The 20222-nt window shown below is 31.3% G+C and overlaps 3 protein-coding genes across 4 annotated transcripts; all 3 read left to right on the forward strand.

The window, feature by feature from the left end:
* The first annotated feature begins 2015 nt into the window (after positions 1-2015).
* Positions 2016-2936, forward strand: LOC137814754 (RING-H2 finger protein ATL5-like). The gene has a single exon (XM_068617646.1). The coding sequence runs from the start codon at positions 2232-2234 to the stop codon at positions 2841-2843; it is 612 nt and encodes a 203-aa protein (XP_068473747.1). The 5' UTR covers positions 2016-2231; the 3' UTR covers positions 2844-2936.
* A 4941-nt stretch (positions 2937-7877) lies between these two features.
* Positions 7878-16804, forward strand: LOC137814755 (histone-lysine N-methyltransferase ATX3-like). 2 transcript variants are annotated; one of them, XM_068617647.1, is made up of 23 exons: positions 7878-8991; positions 9326-9381; positions 9451-9619; positions 10660-10767; positions 10864-10932; positions 11039-11107; positions 11187-11278; positions 11379-11471; positions 11652-11787; positions 12055-12127; positions 12277-12376; positions 12480-12604; positions 12975-13120; positions 13598-13702; positions 13877-13941; positions 14019-14232; positions 14751-14834; positions 14970-15023; positions 15139-15228; positions 15325-15411; positions 15970-16044; positions 16209-16309; positions 16471-16804. In XM_068617647.1, exons 1-23 carry the CDS (start codon positions 8224-8226, stop codon positions 16559-16561), a joined length of 2970 nt encoding a protein of 989 aa, XP_068473748.1. In that variant the 5' UTR covers positions 7878-8223; the 3' UTR covers positions 16562-16804. The 2 variants fall into 2 exon arrangements, with proteins under 2 accessions (XP_068473748.1, XP_068473749.1); XM_068617648.1 differs by having other exon boundaries at positions 14754-14834.
* Positions 16805-18310: 1506 nt separating this feature from the next.
* On the forward strand, positions 18311-19239 carry LOC137816229 (uncharacterized). Its single transcript, XM_068619305.1, has one exon. It carries the CDS (start codon positions 18379-18381, stop codon positions 19012-19014), a length of 636 nt encoding a protein of 211 aa, XP_068475406.1. The 5' UTR covers positions 18311-18378; the 3' UTR covers positions 19015-19239.
* The last annotated feature ends 983 nt before the right edge of the window (positions 19240-20222 follow it).

Below are 20222 nucleotides of genomic sequence, written 5' to 3' on the forward strand. Positions count from 1 at the left end.
CACAGTATATTATTGGAGAAGGACTAGAACAAATTGATATTTTCAAAAAATATTACTGTGGTGCTGCATTATTGTTGGGTTTGAAAAGAGTAGTTGGATTAACACTACTTAGACTTGGTTATCCTTAGTTAATTACATGTGGTTTGAAAGCAATCAAATCGAGTGAAAAGTTTAGAATGTTCACTGAACTGCCCATTCATTTGTGTAGCAAATGCGCCAAGCAACAACTTGTGCTTTCTTTAATCCCTTTTTCTTCTTTTCCCATACCTTAGATTTCTTTTTCATTTTTCTTCCCTTTTAACAACCAAAGCGCATGAACAAAGGTTCACAATTCTATCCGAATGGAATATACAAATAATATATAAACGCTTTTTGTGTTTTCACATTTGCGTACAGTCCTATGGCATGTAATTATTTTGCAGAAAAATAACCAATCAAACATGATGAAGACACAGAGAAACGTCAATATGTTACTTTTTGGATTAAAGCTCCCAGTGGTAGAAATACTCTGTTTCAAGTGGATTATTAGTAGTGGCACATCACCCAAATAAGCACACTCCACGTAGTTTTTCAGATCTCTTTTCCCTAATAAGATATTCAGGAACGTCAATTTCTACTTTTATTTCTCAAGTCTAGCATGGGTGCATAGATTGTGATGCCACTTGATGAATCTTGACATGCTTAGTGACACAAAAATCGGTTCCTTATCTCTGCACCATATAATAGCTTTTCAAAACAAAAGTAAAAGGTTAAAGCAACTCATAAAGAGACAGCCAATGCATTACATCTACGAGGCCACGGAAACATCTTCAATGAATAGGACCATTCATAAATAAGTAACTTTATCATTTAACGTTTACAAAATAAAATATTCGACAAGTTTTTTTTGTGTAGTTGTTATGTTGCAGAAAGAGGAAAATGTCTACGAATATCAGAGGAAGAATGAGCCACTAGGAAGGGAACTCGACTATTGAAGTGCTTATCATTTATTTGGTTTATTTTTATCTATATTCAGATTTGAGGCTACGCGTATGAGATAAGTTATCATTGTATTCATGTACATATCGCGTTGCACTTCATAATTTAGGTGAATTGTTTCACTTTTTCACAACAATTGTTGGTGCCTCATATATTCTTAGCCAGAAAAATCAGAGAATAAAACAACAATAATAATTTCAAGAATCTTAAAAAAATGTGCATAATTTGAGAAGTGACACAAAATTTAAAATAGATAAACAATAACAAATTTGAGTCATTAGGACTAAGTTCTTTGGAGATTCCAGAATATTTTGCATTCTATATAAGTGAATACAAATCTCACATCTATGAACCAGTTTTATGGGATTGAGTTATGTTTAAAGTTCACCCCATAATATGGTATCAGAGTCATTTAAACTCTATCCTAATTAGTGTTTGTTAGGTCTATCGTGTCATCCGTTATCAGGCTGTTATCGGATCACTCATAATATGTTGTCCCACGCACAAGCCTGTTAGTGCAAACCTCATTCCATGAACAATTTTATGGAATTGAATTAGACTTAAAGTTTAATTCATAATAAAGTGATGAGCGGAAGAACTTGATTTGGAAAGATAAGATTTATATTTTCATAATAGAGTGAGGGGTGGAATAACTTGATTTGGAAAGATAAGATTTATATTTTAGTAAAAAATGGTAGAAATTAATTATGTTTGGGAATAATCGTTAAGAAGTTAGGTTGGAACACGCACCATCATCAGAATCATAATGTATGATCATATCTCTTTGGATTTCTCTTTCTTGAGATACTCGAAGAAACAGTCAACCAGATCACATGGAAAAATTGGAAATAGTTTTTTTTTCTTTATTTCTTTTATATTCAGCATGTTTACTATTGTCTTTTTTTCTTTTCAGTCTTCAAGAGATTTTAGATAGTTTGATTAGAATGGAATAAAAATAAGAGTTTTGAAGAATCTTCATTCCTAAATAAATAAAAATGACAGATAAACATTGCAAGTGAAATTGAAATAAAATTATGATGGACCTTTGATAAGAATATAAAATTTAAAAATAGTAATAAATAGATGACCAATGAACGAGTGGTTGCACAGATTATATATACGCAGTAGTGGCAGATATCGATTTGATCCAAACAGAACATAAAGATCGCTCCTTACACACGCACTGTTTCAACATCAAAGTGTTCACTCTTCTTCTCTTTCAACAATCTAAGTCTTCACTCTTCTTCTCAATCATGGGTATGGAGCCAGACATTGAATCCAAGTACGCTCATAACGGCAAGGTTATGGTGGGCACTGCCATTCTCCTATTCGTTCTCACAATCCTCATCATTATGTTCAACACCTACGTCCGCTTCTGCCGCCGTCGCCGCCGCGCTCTCTTGTCTCATTCCCTTCCGACCACTTCCTCCGCCGAGCCCTGTCTCGATCCTTCCGTCATCAAGTCCCTCCCCACTTTTTCCTTCTCCGCCGCCGTCCACCGCTCTCTCCAGGACTGCGCCGTCTGCCTGTCGGAGTTCGCCGACGGCGATAAAGTCCGCGCGCTCCCAAACTGTAACCACGGTTTCCACGCCGACTGCATCGACGCCTGGTTCGCCTCTCACTCCACGTGTCCTCTCTGCCGAACCCCGGTCCAACCAGCCACGGCTTGCTCTGACGCTGAACCCGGTTCGGTTCCGGTTTCCGAAGCGGACGAGGGTTGCTCTTCGTCTTTGGGTCCCCTAATTGCGTGTCCGAGAAAGACTTTGGATATAGTGATTGAGGTGGCTGATGTGGAAAGAGGGTTGGATCCTGTAACCGAAGATGACGGATTCAGATGCTCATTCAAGAGGTTTTGTAATGCTTAAGCTAACAAATGCTAGGGTTCATGATAATGTTAATCCCTGAATTTCATCTTAATCGATGAATAATCACAAATCTCAATTGAATTTGGTTAGTAATCTACATTTAGACGATGGTAATTTTCGATTATTTTACCTTTTAGTGTATTTGATTAAAAGCAAAAAAAAATAAAAATTGTGTATTTAATAGAAATTATTTTTGTAAATATTAATTATTTCACTCTAACTTTTTTTAAAAATTCAAGTATACTTGGTTGGGCGCATATGCGTAAATTCAAAAGTTGTTAGTTTGTCTTTATTTTTTTAACATCTTTTTCTATTGTTTAAAATTTATTATAAAATCAGGAGAGTTATTATATTAGATAAGTTGTAAAGCCTTTAAAATGTTATTTTTTTTAATAATTTTAAACGATAAAAAAAATTAAAAATATATTAGAAACTTTCAAAGCAATTCTTCTCTACTAAATCTGTATTTTCCAGTTAGTACGTTTTAATAAAAATAATAATAATATCAACCGTAAAAATGTCAGTGACATGTATTTTTCATGCATTTTTATTTATTTATTTAAATGTATTAAAATCTGTCAAATTATGAGAAAGTTTCATTACAAAATCAAAGTTATTAATTCTATATTTTTAATCAATTTTAATTGATAATAAAAAGTATTTAACGATTTTGAACATGCACTAAGTTGACAATATTGTAATAACAGTGAATGGGCTGATCCGAATGAATATTGGGCTTTGATTATTCCTAGCCCATATTTCTAAGTTCACTCTAATGCTTTCTTGCATCCATTCTCTTACTCCCATTTAAAAATACTTGTACCTTCTTCTATACACTTCTTAGGTACTAACTTTAATACTTATTTTGGTATTCATTATGTATCTTAGAATACAATAGGAAACATATTTTTTAAAGGAATATATTCAACTTTTCTAGAAAAAGTTGTAATGCATTGTTGCAAAAATTTTGTAAGTATACAATGTTCATGTAAAGCGAATTTTTAAATTAAAGTATTGAATCTTCAATAATTAGCGTTGTTTTATTGTTAAAGAGTTTCTCTCGTCGATTTAAGTTTTTACATATTTTTTATAAATAAAAAAATAATAATAGAAAATAAAAATATGAAGATAATAAATAAAGATGTAAAAAAAATCAGGCCTAGAAGATAAAGATATAATAGTAACTGTTTTATATCGAAACAAATTGTTATCTTTATTCATTAGAAACTAAGGACATTTGTTGTTTTATACTTAAAAACATATATATCAAATCAAAGAAAGCATATCTTTTGTCAATATGTTATTAAGGAACAAATTAAATTCTTTTTATTTCAGGAACAAGTAAAAACAATTGACGAATCATTGTATAATTTTGTAATTTAAAGATAAAGAAATCAAAATTTAAGTTGAATTGGTTGTTTGAACAAATGAAAGACAAATTAAATGGATGTGATTTGATAAATTTCGATATGTAGATGTTAAGGTTGAGTTTTATAATGTCACTCTTCGTTTAAATTACTTTAAAAAAATCTATAATGATAAATCTCAATTATAACACTTATTAAATTATTCAAGTCTCAAATTAGTTATTATAACTTTAATCATTTGTAAGTGATAATCAATTAATCAACAGTGTAGAACAATACTTTTAGAAGATGTTTAATTAAAAACATTATAATTATAATATTAATTCTAATAAAGTATTCTTTCGAATATATTAGGTTTAAAAACATTTTTCAAAGCCAATAAGAAGAGTGATATGATTGAAATAAATTATTGATAAATTAAAATCAGATGTTTGTTTATACGAGATTGAGTTTAAAAAGAAAAAATAGTCACTTCTCATTAAAGATTAATTTTCGATAGATAAAAGTTGTTCTGAGAAATCTTAACTTATCAAGAATTAAGTAGAGCATATTCATATCTATCTTGTATCTGTGTATAATAATTATAATGAACAAAAAAATAGATCTACAATTTTTTTATCTATGAATCTCTTAACTTGAGTGATCAACACTATTTTTTTTTTTAAATGAGCGAAAAATCACCTTAAGCAAATATTTTTTTTTATATATTTTTTCACCTCGTTTAAGTGAACAAACTCACATTAAATATTTACAATGATGTTTGATCAAATATTCTTTCTTGACTAATTTTTAAATGTCTTGTATCGCACTTTCAACCAATCATCTGAATTTATCCATCTATTGATAGAGATAATAAAACTCTTAATTATACTTTTTTAAAACGAAAGTAAAAAAACTTATAATACATATTTAATATTTTTTCAAACACCATTCAATCATATCGAATTCCCATGAATTTCTTTTTATGTATCTAATGGGGTTTTTTAATATATCCTTTAAAAAACTGACATTGTATTTCCTTTACGTATTTTTGTTTAGAAGTTGGGAATAATACATTTGAAAATATAAAAGAAATTTAATGTGAAATAATACTTGGATTATTAATAATGGGTGAGATTAAGATAATTAATCTAAGAGTAGTTTGTTGTACTTGTGGAGACAAAAAGAGTTGGTAAGAATATATGTTGTAATCAATTGAACTATTAAAACTTTTAAGAGGTATTAGTAAACTATCTTATTATTGTCTAACCTTTAACACGTATGTTTTACTTTACTAAATGATCAATCTTTTGTATTTTGAAAAAACTATTTGTCCAAAGCTTTTTACAAATGTTTTTGAAGCCTTATTTGAACCTCCATTATAAAACCAACACGTTTTTAAAATATTTCAAAAATTTAAATTTTATTAATTATTTTAAATTCACATTTATATTATTTCTGTATATTTTGAATGAATGATGTTAACAATAATTTATTATTTTATTTTTAAATGCTCATACTTATTATTTGCTAATATTTATATATTTATTTAAATTATATATAATAAATGTGTTAACCCTACTTTTCAACAATGCCTTCTCACTATAAATTCTCAACATGTTTTAGTGGCTATGACAAGTAAAATAAAATTGTCCATCGAGTGTTAACTTGAATTCATATGTTTAAGACTGAGTTCTAATTCATAAAATTTGCTTATCATCGACGACAACACTGAAGATCTAAGGTAGGATCTCAGCCTTAATTATGTAGATTTTTTAATGATTTATTTTCTCTAGTCTTGTTTGTGTTAATGTCACATGATGTTGTCAATAGATGAAATATTTTTTAGTTGCTTTAATTTTGGGGTTTAGGGTTTATACCAAAAAAATATTTTGAAGCTTTGTGAATATGTTTCAAATGATTTTTGTGTTCTTTTGTTATCCGGTAACAAAAATAAGAGAAAGACGACGATTACGATAGAAAAAGAGTAATAATCGACAAATTAAGAATTAAGTGGTATGTCTTAAATGGATTATACGAGTATGTTTTAATTAAAAAAATTATTTGAAGATTGTTCAATTTTAGGATTTAAATTTCAAAATATATTTGTAATGATTGTACGAGTATGTTTTAAGTTAATTTACATATTTTTTTAGTTAATCGAGATGCAAGAGAATAAAAGTACAAATAATACAATAAGAGAAATAACAAGTAGTTTAAGTGTTGGAGTATGTAATGTAACTTTTGATTTTTGTTCGAAGTTTAAGGTTTATGTTGTGTCGTGGGTCAATCCTAAATGAGATATATGTGGGTCAACTGGTGATCATAGCGACTTTACTTTGACTTAAACTTAGTCTTATTGGCTTGTGCTTAAGGTTATAGACTGTAGTGTCATGAGCCGAGTTTGATGTTGCCTCCAAGCAGATTGTCTGTCAATTTGAGTATTTAAGGATATTAATGTCAAATCAACGTGAATTAGGGGATCCCAGATAATCAGTCTTAAATAGAAGACAATATTTATTAATGGAATAGGCCAATAAGAAGGTCAAATACAAAGGAGATATGATGGATATTTTAGTATATGTCAAAGAATGCACGAGGAAGAAAGACAAAATACACAGTAGCTAAGGATTCACATATTCTTGGGTACACTAAATGCTCCATGTTGAGTTCGTCAGTACTCTTGTATGAAACAATTTATGTTAAAAACATTTTTAGAGGTTTTTGGAGTATAATCTATTATGTTTTTAAGTTTTTTTGTCATTTGATATATTATAAAATGAACATTTAGTAGAAATATTAAGAGAAATGGAAAGAATGGTAGATGACTTAAAACACTTTGAATGCGACTCTAAGAAAATAATGAACTATTGAGAAACATTGTTGCAGGTTCTATATCGACTAGAGATCATGACATTTCATAATATATAAGTGGGTGCAAACCTCATCCTCTAAGTCAGTTTTACGAGATTGAGTTTGAATTAAAGTCCATTTTTTCAATATAATATTATATTCATTTAAAACCTATCGTAATGAGAGACTGTTGGTCTTAACATGCCACCTGCTATTAGAATGAGTGCAAACCATGAGCTTGAACTACACTTAAAATCCAATTCTCAATAAAAATGAAAAGTATATCTCTATATTGATTTATTAATATAAAATCATTCCATGATGTTTGATTAATTTGTTACCTGTAGTATACTTATTTGAAATGTTTAGATTTTTAGTGAGTAATATGTATTTTTCAGTGTATGAAAACTGTACTAAATATTTTTCTCCATGTGTTTTTTGTGGTAATATGTAATATTTATTGTTCTACATTTTGATTTTCTTTTTACTAAATTTGTTAGATTAAAATTATATGTTATATTTTATTTAAAATATGTCATTTGTAAAATAACGTCGTGTTGTTACTGTGGTTTTAAAGTTATTGATCATATGAACTAGTTTAAAAAAATGTCTTCAGTGTATTATATTTTGGGTTAATTTTATGATTTTTTTTCTTGATTTTCTAAATTCAATAAATATTTTCTAGTATGTTATCTGTGATTCTCTTTAATCCCACTAAATTATACAAATATGGAAACTTTTTCCTAAAAAAACAAAACTCATTTTATATTATTTATATTTAAATTCTGTATTAAGTGTAGAGGAATATGTAACTGAAAAAACTATAGTAACCCTCAAATGTTGGCGCCATCAATCAATCAAGAAAATTGAGAATTCGCGCTTTTTCTCAATTTAATTTCAGTATTTTTTCTTCTCAATTTTATTTCGGCTTTTCCCTCTCTACTTTCTTCAAATCTCATAAAACCACCATCAGCCATTACCTCCCAATGTATATTTCTTCCTATAATCAAATCAAATAGACTACGTAAACATATTTTAACAGAAACCTTTTTGTAGTTATATATGAACAATCTTTGTTCCTTTACTAGGTTTACACAGATCCATATTTTTGGGTGTTATAGACACTCACAGTCAGAGCTTCCTCTTTCTTATTCAAAGGTCTGCATTTTAGGGTTCTTAAGATGATTATTAAGCGGAGTATGAAAACTGCAATTCCAAAGCGGAAATCCTTAAAGTCAGAAAAACTAGGGAATTCGGAGATTCAGCAGATGTCGAGATTAAATGGGGTTTGTTCTGCTGAAGGAGTCTCTGGATCCGGAGAAGCGTCCAATTCAAATTCAAATTCAGTGGATTCCAATGGCACAATTAGAGATTTGCCCCAATCAGAAGAAGCGGAAGGGGTTCGTGCCATTCAACTTCAGTCTTCCAGGGGTCGCGCCAAGAAGCTTCCTTGCAGGTTTAACGATTCTGTTCTTTACAACCGGTTAGGGTCTGTAAAGGAGGATAGGAATACTTTACAAGACGTTGCTATCATGGGTAGTGAGCTAGATTCTCCTTGTTTTCCATGTTCTGCTGAGCTAAGAGATTCTGAGTACTCAGTTAAGACTGTTAAAAAGACAGTTAATGGGGGTCGTTCTTTGTTGGTTAAAGAAAAGAGTAATGGTGTACCTGGACTAAGTTCCGATGCTGAATGTGTGAATGGAAGTGGGAAAAGGAAGAGAGATGTTGAATGTGTGAATGAAAATGGGAAAAGGAAGAGAGATGTTTGCAGATTGGAGGATTTTTGCTTGGGTGATATAGTTTGGGCAAAATGCGGGAAGACCCATCCTGCTTGGCCTGCTGTAGTCATTGATCCTTTCCTTCGAGCTCCCAAATCAGTCATAAGTTGTTGTGTCCCTTCTTCACTTTGTGTTATGTTTTTTGGTTACTCAAAAAATGGGAAGAGAAGGGTAAGGATTGTTTGATTTCTATTAAAAAAAACTGTTTTTTTGTTTTCAAAAGGTAACTAAACAGATTGCAAAGACAAATTCAGGAAAATATCAAACAAGACTAAAACAGGAGATGAGAAAGTATTACACTGGAGCTTTTTCTGCTTTTTGGTTTTTAAAACTCATATTTGGGTTGAGAAATTGTTTCTTGAGTTATGTAGAATTGTTTTAGATTTTTTCAAAACTTAAAAGTAATCAAACATGCACTAAGTCTTTACTTTATCTGTGTAATGTGTGTTCATAGATTATAGTTTTAGTTTGTGTTTAAATATTTCTAAGAAATGATGGTGGACAGGACTATGCTTGGGTGAAGCAGGGGATGATATTCTCCTTCTGGGAATTCATGGACAGGTGTGTATGGGCTGCAGTTGTTTCTGCAAAAATGTGTTGTATTTACTTACTAAATTTGCTGCTGTTCAGATTCCAGGACCAGATCAAGTTGTACAAAAGTAAAGCAAGTGACTTTCACAAGGCAATGGAGGAGGCAATGTTGGCAGAAGATGGCATTTTGGACTTACACTTGGAAGCTGAGCAAAATATGGTGGGTGCAGATTCCCGGGTTGACCACCGGTTTTCCTATCAAGACCAGGTAATTTTATATCTTTCACCTTTGTATTGCGTTAAGAACATTTATAAGCTTCATTCATCTTAAGAAAGAGGTCTAGTAATGTGGTGAGCTTGCAATATAGATTACAAAGGCTGCACTGCATTGCTTAATGATATTTAAGCTAGTCTCTTATGTAGTCACTCCTTACTTTAAGTTAAGCATGCTGTACTTGGATCCAACATGCAAAATCAATGTGGACTAGGAATTTTCAATGGTATCGGTTACTCCAAAGTTAAGAGATTTTTAGCCCAGCATGTGAAGTAAACCATGAGTGATAATTAGATGGTAGGACATGTTTGGTTATGTATGTTGGTAGGGTCCTTTAATTTTATGTGTATGAATTTTAAGTGCCAATGTGTGCAAATCTGTGTGGATAGCCACGCTTTTATGTAGTTCTACTCTTGTTGTGTGTAAATGAAAAAAGATACACCTCGTATCATTGTTGTAAGAAAAAAATATAACGAAATATGTATTAGACTTGTATCATTGTTGAAAGAAAAAATCATGCAGTTTCCTTTAAAATGTTTTCTTGTTGTCTTTTCATATGATATATAACAGGAATAACTGTATAGGCGTGAGAGACTGAGTTTTAATCTTTGATATGATGACATACTTACAATATTGTAGCATTATGTCATACTGTCTGTGCAAAAGTATATTTCCTATACATTCCTGGTTATGAAATAAAAATCTGTAACATTTAAGGTTACCACATTGTATTTTTCAACATAAACCTTTGTATTTGTTGATTCATTGTCCTATAGGCTATAGCTAAATGGTATACATTATCATGATTTTGGAAACTGATTCACATAGTGTTCAATATATTGTGTAAATTCGGAATTAGTTGGCCGGTTTAGGTAAACTTTTTTCTTTCCTTATTTTGCTGAAAGCTTTTTTAAGCCTTCAATCTCTTCCCATACATCTGTATCAGAGTAAGAATTATTTTTAGTCCATTAATCTTTTAAATCTTTAAGAGTTTGGTTAATTCTAGATTTTTTTCCTGTGAATAAATTATGTAGAGTACACTGTCTTGTGCTGGCTGTGGTTTGACGTTGCCATGTAAAACCATGAAGAAGATTAAGGATTCAAGTTGTGCTCCTCAGCACTATTGCAAGTCCTGTGCAAAGGTTCTGTCACTGTTCTGTGTAGATGTTTTGAATTTCTTGAGTGTATAAATTAGTTGCTGAAATTTGATTACCTTTATTGGGGTTCTGTTACAACAGTTAATAAAATGGAAACAATATTGTGGCATTTGCAAAATGATTTGGCACCATTCAGATGGGGGAAATTGGGTGAGATTGTCTACTTTCTTAATGTATCTATTAGATTTTATTAATTATTTCTACAAAAGAAATATTTTTTTGAGATCTGGTGGCCTGCGTGGTTAAATTCTGTCAGGTATGTTGTGATGGTTGTAACGTCTGGGTGCATGCTGAGTGTGACAATATTTCCAGTAAACTTTTCAAGGTATCGTGTGTGTGTGGTGACACTTCATTCTGATCTCTTTGATAATTTTTTTATAAGACTGACTAGTTTCTTAATGCAGGATCTAGAAAATATGGATTATTATTGCCCCGATTGCAAGGGAAAATTCAATTGTAAATTATCAACATCACATGGGCACAAGTCAAAAAAGATGTATGTAGAAATTATTTATTTTTTCCTCTACCACATTTTTGAGTGACTTCAGACATTTTGATTTTATTCTCTGAATATGATGTGATATTTTTCTACATAGATCAATGGAGAATAGTCAAAAACTTGTATTACTTGAAAATCTTGCGGTGATATGCAATGGCATGAAAGGAATTTATATTCCAAAGCTTCATTTGTAAGTCTTCAACACACTTTTGTATATTACGAGGATGAAACTATGATTAACTTTTTTAGATAGGTTCACAAGCAAACCTATGTTCGATCTGGGAACCAGTTAAGAACTTTTGATGATTAAACCTATTATGTCATTCAAGAGGAAATTAATATAGCTTATTTTTATTAAATTTTCTTGCAGGGTTATGTGCAATTGCGGCTTGTGTGGTTCAAGGAAGCATACACTTACTGAATGGGAAAGGCATGCAGGTTGCAAAGCCAAAAAATGGAAACATAGCGTGAAAGTAGAAGGCACAACTCAACCGCTAATAAAATGGGTCTGTGGCAGTTCTTGTCATACTAGATGCATGACAATTCTTTTCCCGTGAATTGTGTGTTGGTTGTTTTTTGTATCCACATTGATGAAATTTTTTACTCACTTGGATTACTTCACTTCTGTCTGGTGTTTACATCTCTTTTATTTCAAACATCTCCCAATTTTCAATTACGCAGCTATTGTGCTGTAATGTGTGTATATAGTGCCTTTATTTTTTCTTATAACGTGTTTCTTTCTTTTCTTTTAACTATAATAATATTTACTTCAGATCACTGAACACAATGCTTCAGCTGGAGTTCCCCCGCAGTTAGATCAGCAGCAAATTCTCTCCTTTTTGCAAGGTGAATTTCTGATTCTTATAAACCTTTACATATTGAAGCATCAATTTCTATCACGGGATCAGGTGTTAGGACACGTCGAAGTCACATGTCTTGTTGAATATATCTTGGAAAGGGAGAAACTTATTTTGTTTTTACCTTATTTTTTTCAGAGAAGTACGAGCCAGTTTATGCAAAATGGACAACAGAAAGATGTGCCGTTTGCAGATGGGTGGAAGATTGGGAATATAACAAAATTATCATCTGTAACAGGTGTTGTCATCATTGTTCATGTTATGATGGATATGAAAAAGTTTCATTTCTAACTCATTGGATGAACCGTCAATTATGTTATGTGCATTTGTTTATTGTGCAGGTGCCAAATGGCTGTCCACCAAGAATGTTATGGGGTAAAGAATGTTCAGGACTTTACTTCCTGGGTTTGTAGAGTTTGTGAAACTCCTGATGTTGAGAGAGAGTGTTGCCTCTGCCCAGTAAAAGGTACTTATTTACACCGAGTATTTTTTGTTGTATAGGCTGATGTTATTACTTTACTACGACAGTAGCAAGCCATGGATCGGATACACTAATTTTTCACCAAGAAATGGACTACTCATGTATACCTAGATTGGCTTGATTTTGTTTGATCTTTAATCTCTACACCAATTTATGAATGCAATTAATCTTGTTCCTTTTTGCAAAGTTTAGGAAAATTCTCTTCGGGGAAATCTGATAAAATTTGAACTTTCTACATGCCATCTAAAGTCCTAGCACTGTCCACTGACCATTTCAATGACTGTTTTTCCCTCATTATTGTTGGCCGCGATCAATTGCTAATCTGCTTTTACAATACGGGGAAAATGATTTGCAGGTGGGGCTTTGAAGCCAACTGATGTTGAGATGTTGTGGGTTCATGTCACATGCGCTTGGTTTCAGCCTGAAGTTCTTTTCCAAAATCATGAGGCAATGGAACCGGCCACTGGAATCCTTAAGATTCCTCGTAATTCCTTTTCGAAGGTATGACATTGGACTGAAATGTCTACGTTCATTATCAAGTGGTTTCTGCAAGCCTACAATATTCTTTCTAGCAGTACCTTTAGAACTTTGTGCTTCTTTTGATATCCATGCAGATAATACATTCATTAATATATAAAAAATTTACAATCATACAATGCAATTTTTTATTTTGGTAATTTCTCATCTCATCAAAGAAACCGTTCTTTAAAATATTAGTTTTACAAAACATTTTCTACTCAACATAAATGACACACCAACAATACAATAATAGCCAGAACTTACATAGTATAATCTTCTACCTTCAATTCAATAGAAATACACACACTCTTCCCCCATGATTTTATTCATATTGATCGGTAACATGGTGGTTAGGTTGTTATTTACCATTTTGTTTCCCCCTTTTTTTGCTGGATTTGGGTGTGCTATACTTCTAGATTGGTTTCATTGTTTAACGTTTCGTGTCTATTTTGATGGCAGACTTGCGTGATCTGTAAACAAAGCCACGGTTCCTGTATAAGTTGTTGCAAATGTGCTACACATTTTCATGTGACATGCGCGTCAAGAATGGGATATATCATGGAAGTAAGTTTAATGGTCCTTTGGAATATGAACAAACCAAAGTTGTAAAATTACTTGTTTTTTTCCTCTTAACTTGCTTCATCAAGCTTTCCATAATAAGTAAGGTTCTAGGAAGCATTTAATTGTATGATGATTACCACTTCTGGGGAGAAATATTTATTTTGTTTAAATTTACAGTTGCATTCGACAGAAAAGAATGGGACTACAACAACGAAGACGCTGATATACTGTGCAACTCACAGGTTTGGGCTCTGGTCACTAAAGGACAATGACTTATTTTCCATGTGATTTTTTTAAGAGTGTTCATATATCATTTTAGGCTCCCAAACCCAGATTCGGGACTAGTTGTGCATACACCCATGGAGGTATTCTCACCGTCAATTTCGCTTCATAATCACCCGAGGTGCTTCAGGGGATCAAGTCTGGCTTCCACAAAAAATATAGAACTTCTTGAACCTTCAAACTCAGAAATTCATGAGATTGATCCACTATCTGCTGCCCGCACTCGGGTGTACGAAAGGTCTTCCAATAAGGTGCTTTAGAACATTCTATTGTGGCCGTGAAATTGTATGAAATTTTATAGCTTTTTGTTTTATGGTCATATCATAGTTCCTTCCGGTAGTTCAGCTGCATCCAAAACTAAATACTATAATCTGGATTTGGTGTAAATGGGTTATTTGGGATTTTTACATTCTAAAATCTTTATGAACTCAAAATTGAAGTATATAAGTTATATTTTAAAACGCAATTTCTAACAAAAGGAAATCATCTTTAAGAACACAAATTTTAATAGAAAAATTGTGATTTTATGATGATTTTATTTTTTTAAAATAATAGAAATCTTATTTTAAAACATGATTAAAACAAAAAAAAATAGTCTCATTTTAAAATTCGACCTATATATATACCATGTAATTTTTTAAAGATCTATTCGTTTAAGTATTTTTTCTAAATTATATACCTAAAAGGTAAAAAAGTCTAGTTATCTACTTTGCATTATCTAATCAGTTTAGTTTGGTGTAATTCAATTTATTTCCCCTAATATTGCCAGAAGACTGTTGCGCCTACAATTCACTTGCTTGGGGGGCCAAAGATTCACTCTTTAACTGAAGTAACTCTATTGAATGGCATTAAGGTAATATTTTTTTGGTGTTCGACCTATTGCTTTTGAAATGGGCAACCAGTCTTTTTGAGCTGTGACTGTACCACAGGATCTTTTTTCACATTTGGTAGATTTTTTTTCCTAACTTGAAATGTTGTTCTGTGACAGGATGCTCAATCTCGTGAATTTTCTTCTCTTAAGGAACGTCTTCATCATTTACGGGTTAGTTAGTCTTTCCATTTGGTCAAATTAAAACTTAACTTTTATTTTCAAATTAACATTCTGTCCGTTTTTTTTTGCCTTGTTATATTCAACCTTAAATGTTTTGGGGTCGCAGAAGACAGAAAACCAAAGAGTTTGCTTAGGAAAATCAGGAATTCATGGATGGGGCCTCTTTGCTCGTAGAGATTTACAAGAAGGAGAAATGGTAACAGTATTAATTTAAGATGGCCCATTGTTGGATAAGTACTTACCCTGTTTCCTTGAAGGACAATATGCAAAAGTTTTTTATGCGTGTCTGCAGGTTGTTGAATATCGTGGTGAGCAGGTACGACGTAGTATTGCAGACCTAAGGGAAGCAAAGTATCGTTCAGAAGGCAAAGATTGTTATGTGAGTATCTTGTTTTTTTATATCTGTCAGTATTGTACTATATACACCCAGACACTTTCTGTGTGCTGCCTTATTCTGATAAAATAATGAGATTCATTTGATTGGTAACTCAAATTTTGTGTGCTTTTGCTTGCTGTCTGCTTCACATGAAAAATGATAAATTGATTGTTTTTTATCCCAACTTTTTAAAGGGCTTTTTATATAGAAATCCTATAAGTATTGAGATTTATCAAGATTTGGTTTTAGATAAATAGCCCATTTTATTCTCATTAATTCTACTTGGGTCTTAAATATTGAGGGTTACACAGTTCCATTTTTCATGTGTTCTAAATATGTGAATTCATTCTCTCTCCCTTTCCAAGATAGTCAAACTGCCAAAGCTAAACCTTTTAGTTGGGGGACATGGGGATTTGTGACTTCAACTTTGGTGTTCTACCTATTCTATGATGTTCCGTTTGTCCCCCTAGTTCATGTTCAATTTTTTATCATAGATGCTTAGCGTTAACGTTGGGATTCATCGTACTGCGATCTAAATACCAAATGATATAAACTATGCAGTTGTTCAAGATTAGTGATGAAGTGATGATTGATGCAACGGATAAGGGCAATATTGCACGTATAATAAACCATTCTGTAAGTTATTCCGATGAATCTTGTCTTTGGACTTTGGTAAGCTAGAACTGATTTCATGTACTTTAGTTCCTCTATGGCGCTAAAAAAATGTGGGAATTGTTGATGTTCAATGATGAATTATTTGTTTATGATTTTTTTTTATGAATCAACCTGTCCTGTTACAGTGCATGCCAAACTGCTTTGCAAGGATTATGTGCTTGAGTGGTGAGGAGAATCGGATTGTGCTTATTGCGAAGACCATTGTTACAGCTGGTGAAGAACTAACGTAGGTTTTGTTGTGTTTGTATATTTTTATGGTTTGTGCATATAAGGAATCATGCATACTGAACTGAAAGTGACAAACATGATATATAATAATGCCTTATTTTTAGGAATAAAGATGTTAATGAGACTAACATGATTTTTTGTGTTTTAATGTTGCAACAGGTATAATTACTTGTTTGATGTAGATGAACCGGATGAACTGAAGGTGCCCTGTCTCTGTAAAGCCCCTAATTGTAGGGAATTTATGAACTAGGTTCTCTGTTCTACATTGTTTCTACCCAACCATGAAGAAATATTTGTTGATTCTTCTTCAACTTTTAGATTTTTTTATAAGTTAATTACTTTGTATACCATTGGATTTACATTATAGAATAAAGGAAAATTTGCTGAGTCGGATGAATTTGCTGTAACGTGACATGTTCCATTATATTTTTAATACATTTTTTGGGTACAAATATTTTTTATTAACATCTAATGTTCGAACAGTTAGTTTTAAGAGTTTAATTATATGATGACTTACTATGTAAACTCTTATAATCAATTAAAAACCACCTTAGATTAATGGTATCAAATTAGAATTGGCTATATTTGTAACAAAAATTGTAAGATGAATTTTTTTTAAACTCAGCAAATCGATTCTCTTAGAAATTTGTTGGATCTTCATTTAGATCAATTTGATGTAAAAATTGAGATTTGAGATACATTTATTTTATAATATTTTTATTCAACAACTAGCTATGATTGGTTCTTTCGGCTAGTTTAGGTGGGTTTTTATAACATTGCCTTAGTTATGTGTTTTTTTTACAATTCCCATTGTGAAGATATTTTTATTCTACATTTTATGATCTTAAGCTTTATTATTATTTGGTACTTTTCTAATTTTAAAATTTTCATAATAACATTTACTTTTTTGTTGTTGTTTCTCTTCAATAAATCTTAACTTTTATTAGTTTTGGATTTTATGTTAAATTTTATTTACTTATTTATATCTATATATAAAAAGGATTTTTTTTTCTATCTATTTTTCTTTTTCATTTTACTCTTATAATAATTTCTCATTTTATTAAATTATTTGTATTTCGTAATTTCATAAAAAACAATTTTCAAATTGATTTAAGATACCCAAATGTCAAATCCATTTATGAAATAATATTAAGTTAAATTTTTTTAGATAAATGATATCGAGAGCACCAGCCTCACATGCTTAATACACATTTTTCCAAGAGGTCCAGACAACCTTTCTTCCCACAGATCCCACTCCATAAGTATTCTCACAAGCTCATTTGTCAATTTGTATTATCCCATCAATATGTCTTTGAGATTTATTGTTAAATTCAACAACTTTATAATATGTGAAAAATGAATGAATATAAAATTATTTAGAAAATAAGTTCACTATCTATTATGAAAATCTCATAGAATAATAAAAATATTGGTTTAAGTTTAAATAACAAGCATACACATTCTAAAGATTATTTTAACAAGCCTCACCATAAATTATGCTTTTAATTTTGTCATAAGATAATTTCATAGAATTTAAATTTTATTGTAAGAACGATATCTTTTGTTAATTTGAAGAAAATAACTACTTTAAATTTGTTTTAGGCCAGCTATAATACGAGAAAAGTAAGTAATTTAAATTTGCTTTAGACAAGCTAGAATATGTTGAAGTAGAATGTATGAGTAGAAGTTGGACAAAATCAAAAGCAAATGCTTGGTTTGACGTAACTAATTATAGTGAGATATAGAATTTGACGTAACCATTTAACATGCAGTTTCAGAGATTGAATGAAGCAAAAAAGAGAGAAAAAGAAGGATGAAAAGGAGGGTCGAGTAACCTGAAACAAAAAATAGGTAGGGTTGGTTGTTAATACTTTGGTATAGTGCTAAAATTAAGCATTGAAAACAAGAATCCTTAATTAGGTGTGAAAAAATGAATGGAGAGGAGTGTTACTTGCCCACTATAAATTCCTCCACAAGGGCCTAATGCTTCCTCATCCCGGTGTGCGACATAGAACACCAAATCCCAGAAGAAAATAAAACCTTTAACTTCGGTTTCCGAATACAAAAATGGAACCCTCTACAAAAATCTTCTGGGTGTTGGTTCTATGCGTAGTTGTAATGGCACACCACGCAACTGCACTGGGAATACTAAAGGAAATTAATCCACTAATCGGTGAGGAACCATTAAGAGGAAAGAGTCTAATCAACAAGGTATGCGCGTTTTCCCCAAGCAGAGGCCTATGCGTTGAGGTCCTCTCTTCCGACAAACTCAGAAGCCCTACCGCAAACCTCAAAGACTTGGCAATGATTTCCCTTAGGTTTGCTGCTACAAACGCTTCCGACATCCTCGGCGACGCCAAAACGCTCATTGACGACGACAGCCTAGAACCTGGTATCCAACAAGGTTTGGCTGATTGCAAGGAGAACATCTTGGACGCAGAGAGCCAACTGGAGGACACCATTGCTACCTTGATGATTGATTCTAAAGCTGATGCACAACGTTGGCTCAGAGCTGCCTTGGCTGCCATCGACACTTGCGATGCCTCCATCCCCGGAGACGATGATATTCTCTCTGTGAAGAGCGTCATGTTCCGCAAGCTCTGTAACATTGCCATCGTCGTCAACAAGCTCCTCGCTAATCCAACTATATTACAGAAATCTTCGCCGTTGTGGATCAATCCATATATATCGTTTCCTGTGTAACTCTTTTCTTCATTCTGTTCTTGTCAATCTCAACTTGAGCAGTGCATGCATGCTGCTGGCCGAGATTTTTCATATTTTTTTTGTTATGTGACAAACGCGTAGTTGCGTTTTAGAAGTTACACAAACAACATGATGATAGATCATGCTTGCAGGTTGATTACACCTGAGTAGATCCTTCATTAGAAAATTTTGATTGAGAATGATAAGAATTTTTTTGTTTGAAAATTTTGATTATATTGTTTCCTAGTTCTTATCTTCTTCAACTTTTGGTAGAGGCTATCATTATAGGTGTGATGCGATTTTCCTTTAGTAATGTTGGTCATAATAATACAATATATTCGTACTAAATATCAAAAGTATAAGAAGAATCACATGCAATATATATTTTTCTACAATAAAGATAAAAATCGCTACACTGTTTTAGTTCTTATAATAGAAATAACAAATATATGATGTATTTTTTATAAATTTGTCCATAAGAACTTATTGGAGAATAAAAGAAAATATTTTAAAAAAAAATCAGTTTATTGATATAAATTTAAAATTAATTTTTTGAAATAATTAATATGAAATATATTTTATAAATTTTATATATAAAGTTATTTTAATTTATGTAATATTTTTTTTTCTATTGTTCTCCTAGAAATATTTGTGGGCAGTTTATCACTAAAACAAGACATATATCTATGAATTGTTTGGATGAGTTTCTTCATCTTTTTAAGAAAGAAATAAAATTATTTATTTCATAAACTAAAATTAGTATAGCTAATTTGTATAAGTTTTTGTATTTTATTTTTAACTCATAAACTAGTTCTTAATTTATGTAGACTTTTTTTTCTTCTAAAAATATCAAACATTTCCATAAAATTAATGATAATGATACAAGGGTCTGTATAAAAAATAATCACCAAAAAATTTGAATTCACTTTTAATCTTTTCATTTCATAATTAAAAATATTCATTCAGACTGAGAATAAAATATAATTCTTTATGAGAAGAAGACAGAAAATTATAATGTATAAATCAAGAACTTATGGTACAATAATTTAATATAGCTTAACAAATTAGGCGGTTAAATTATTAGAAGAGAGTTTCATAATATTAGTCCACATATGTATTAGAGATCTCATGTCTTCAACTAGAGATTATGTCAATTTATAGTATATAAGTGAATTTGAATGAAAATAGGATAGTAATGAATGAATTTG

Source organism: Phaseolus vulgaris, chromosome 1 (genome assembly GCF_000499845.2).
Source record: "Phaseolus vulgaris cultivar G19833 chromosome 1, P. vulgaris v2.0, whole genome shotgun sequence".
Classification (NCBI taxonomy): domain Eukaryota; kingdom Viridiplantae; phylum Streptophyta; class Magnoliopsida; order Fabales; family Fabaceae; genus Phaseolus; species Phaseolus vulgaris.

Coding starts and splice junctions, on each gene's coding strand:
- LOC137814755 (XM_068617647.1), top strand. CDS start 8,224: ATGATTATTAAGCGGAGTATGAAAACTGCAATTCCAAAGCGGAAATCC. Junction 13,121..13,597: donor CTCGTAATTCCTTTTCGAAG/GTATGACATTGG, acceptor TTTTGATGGCAG/ACTTGCGTGATCTGTAAACA. Junction 14,835..14,969: donor CTCTATTGAATGGCATTAAG/GTAATATTTTTT, acceptor GTTCTGTGACAG/GATGCTCAATCTCGTGAATT.
- LOC137814754 (XM_068617646.1), top strand. CDS start 2,232: ATGGGTATGGAGCCAGACATTGAATCCAAGTACGCTCATAACGGCAAG.
- LOC137816229 (XM_068619305.1), top strand. CDS start 18,379: ATGGAACCCTCTACAAAAATCTTCTGGGTGTTGGTTCTATGCGTAGTT.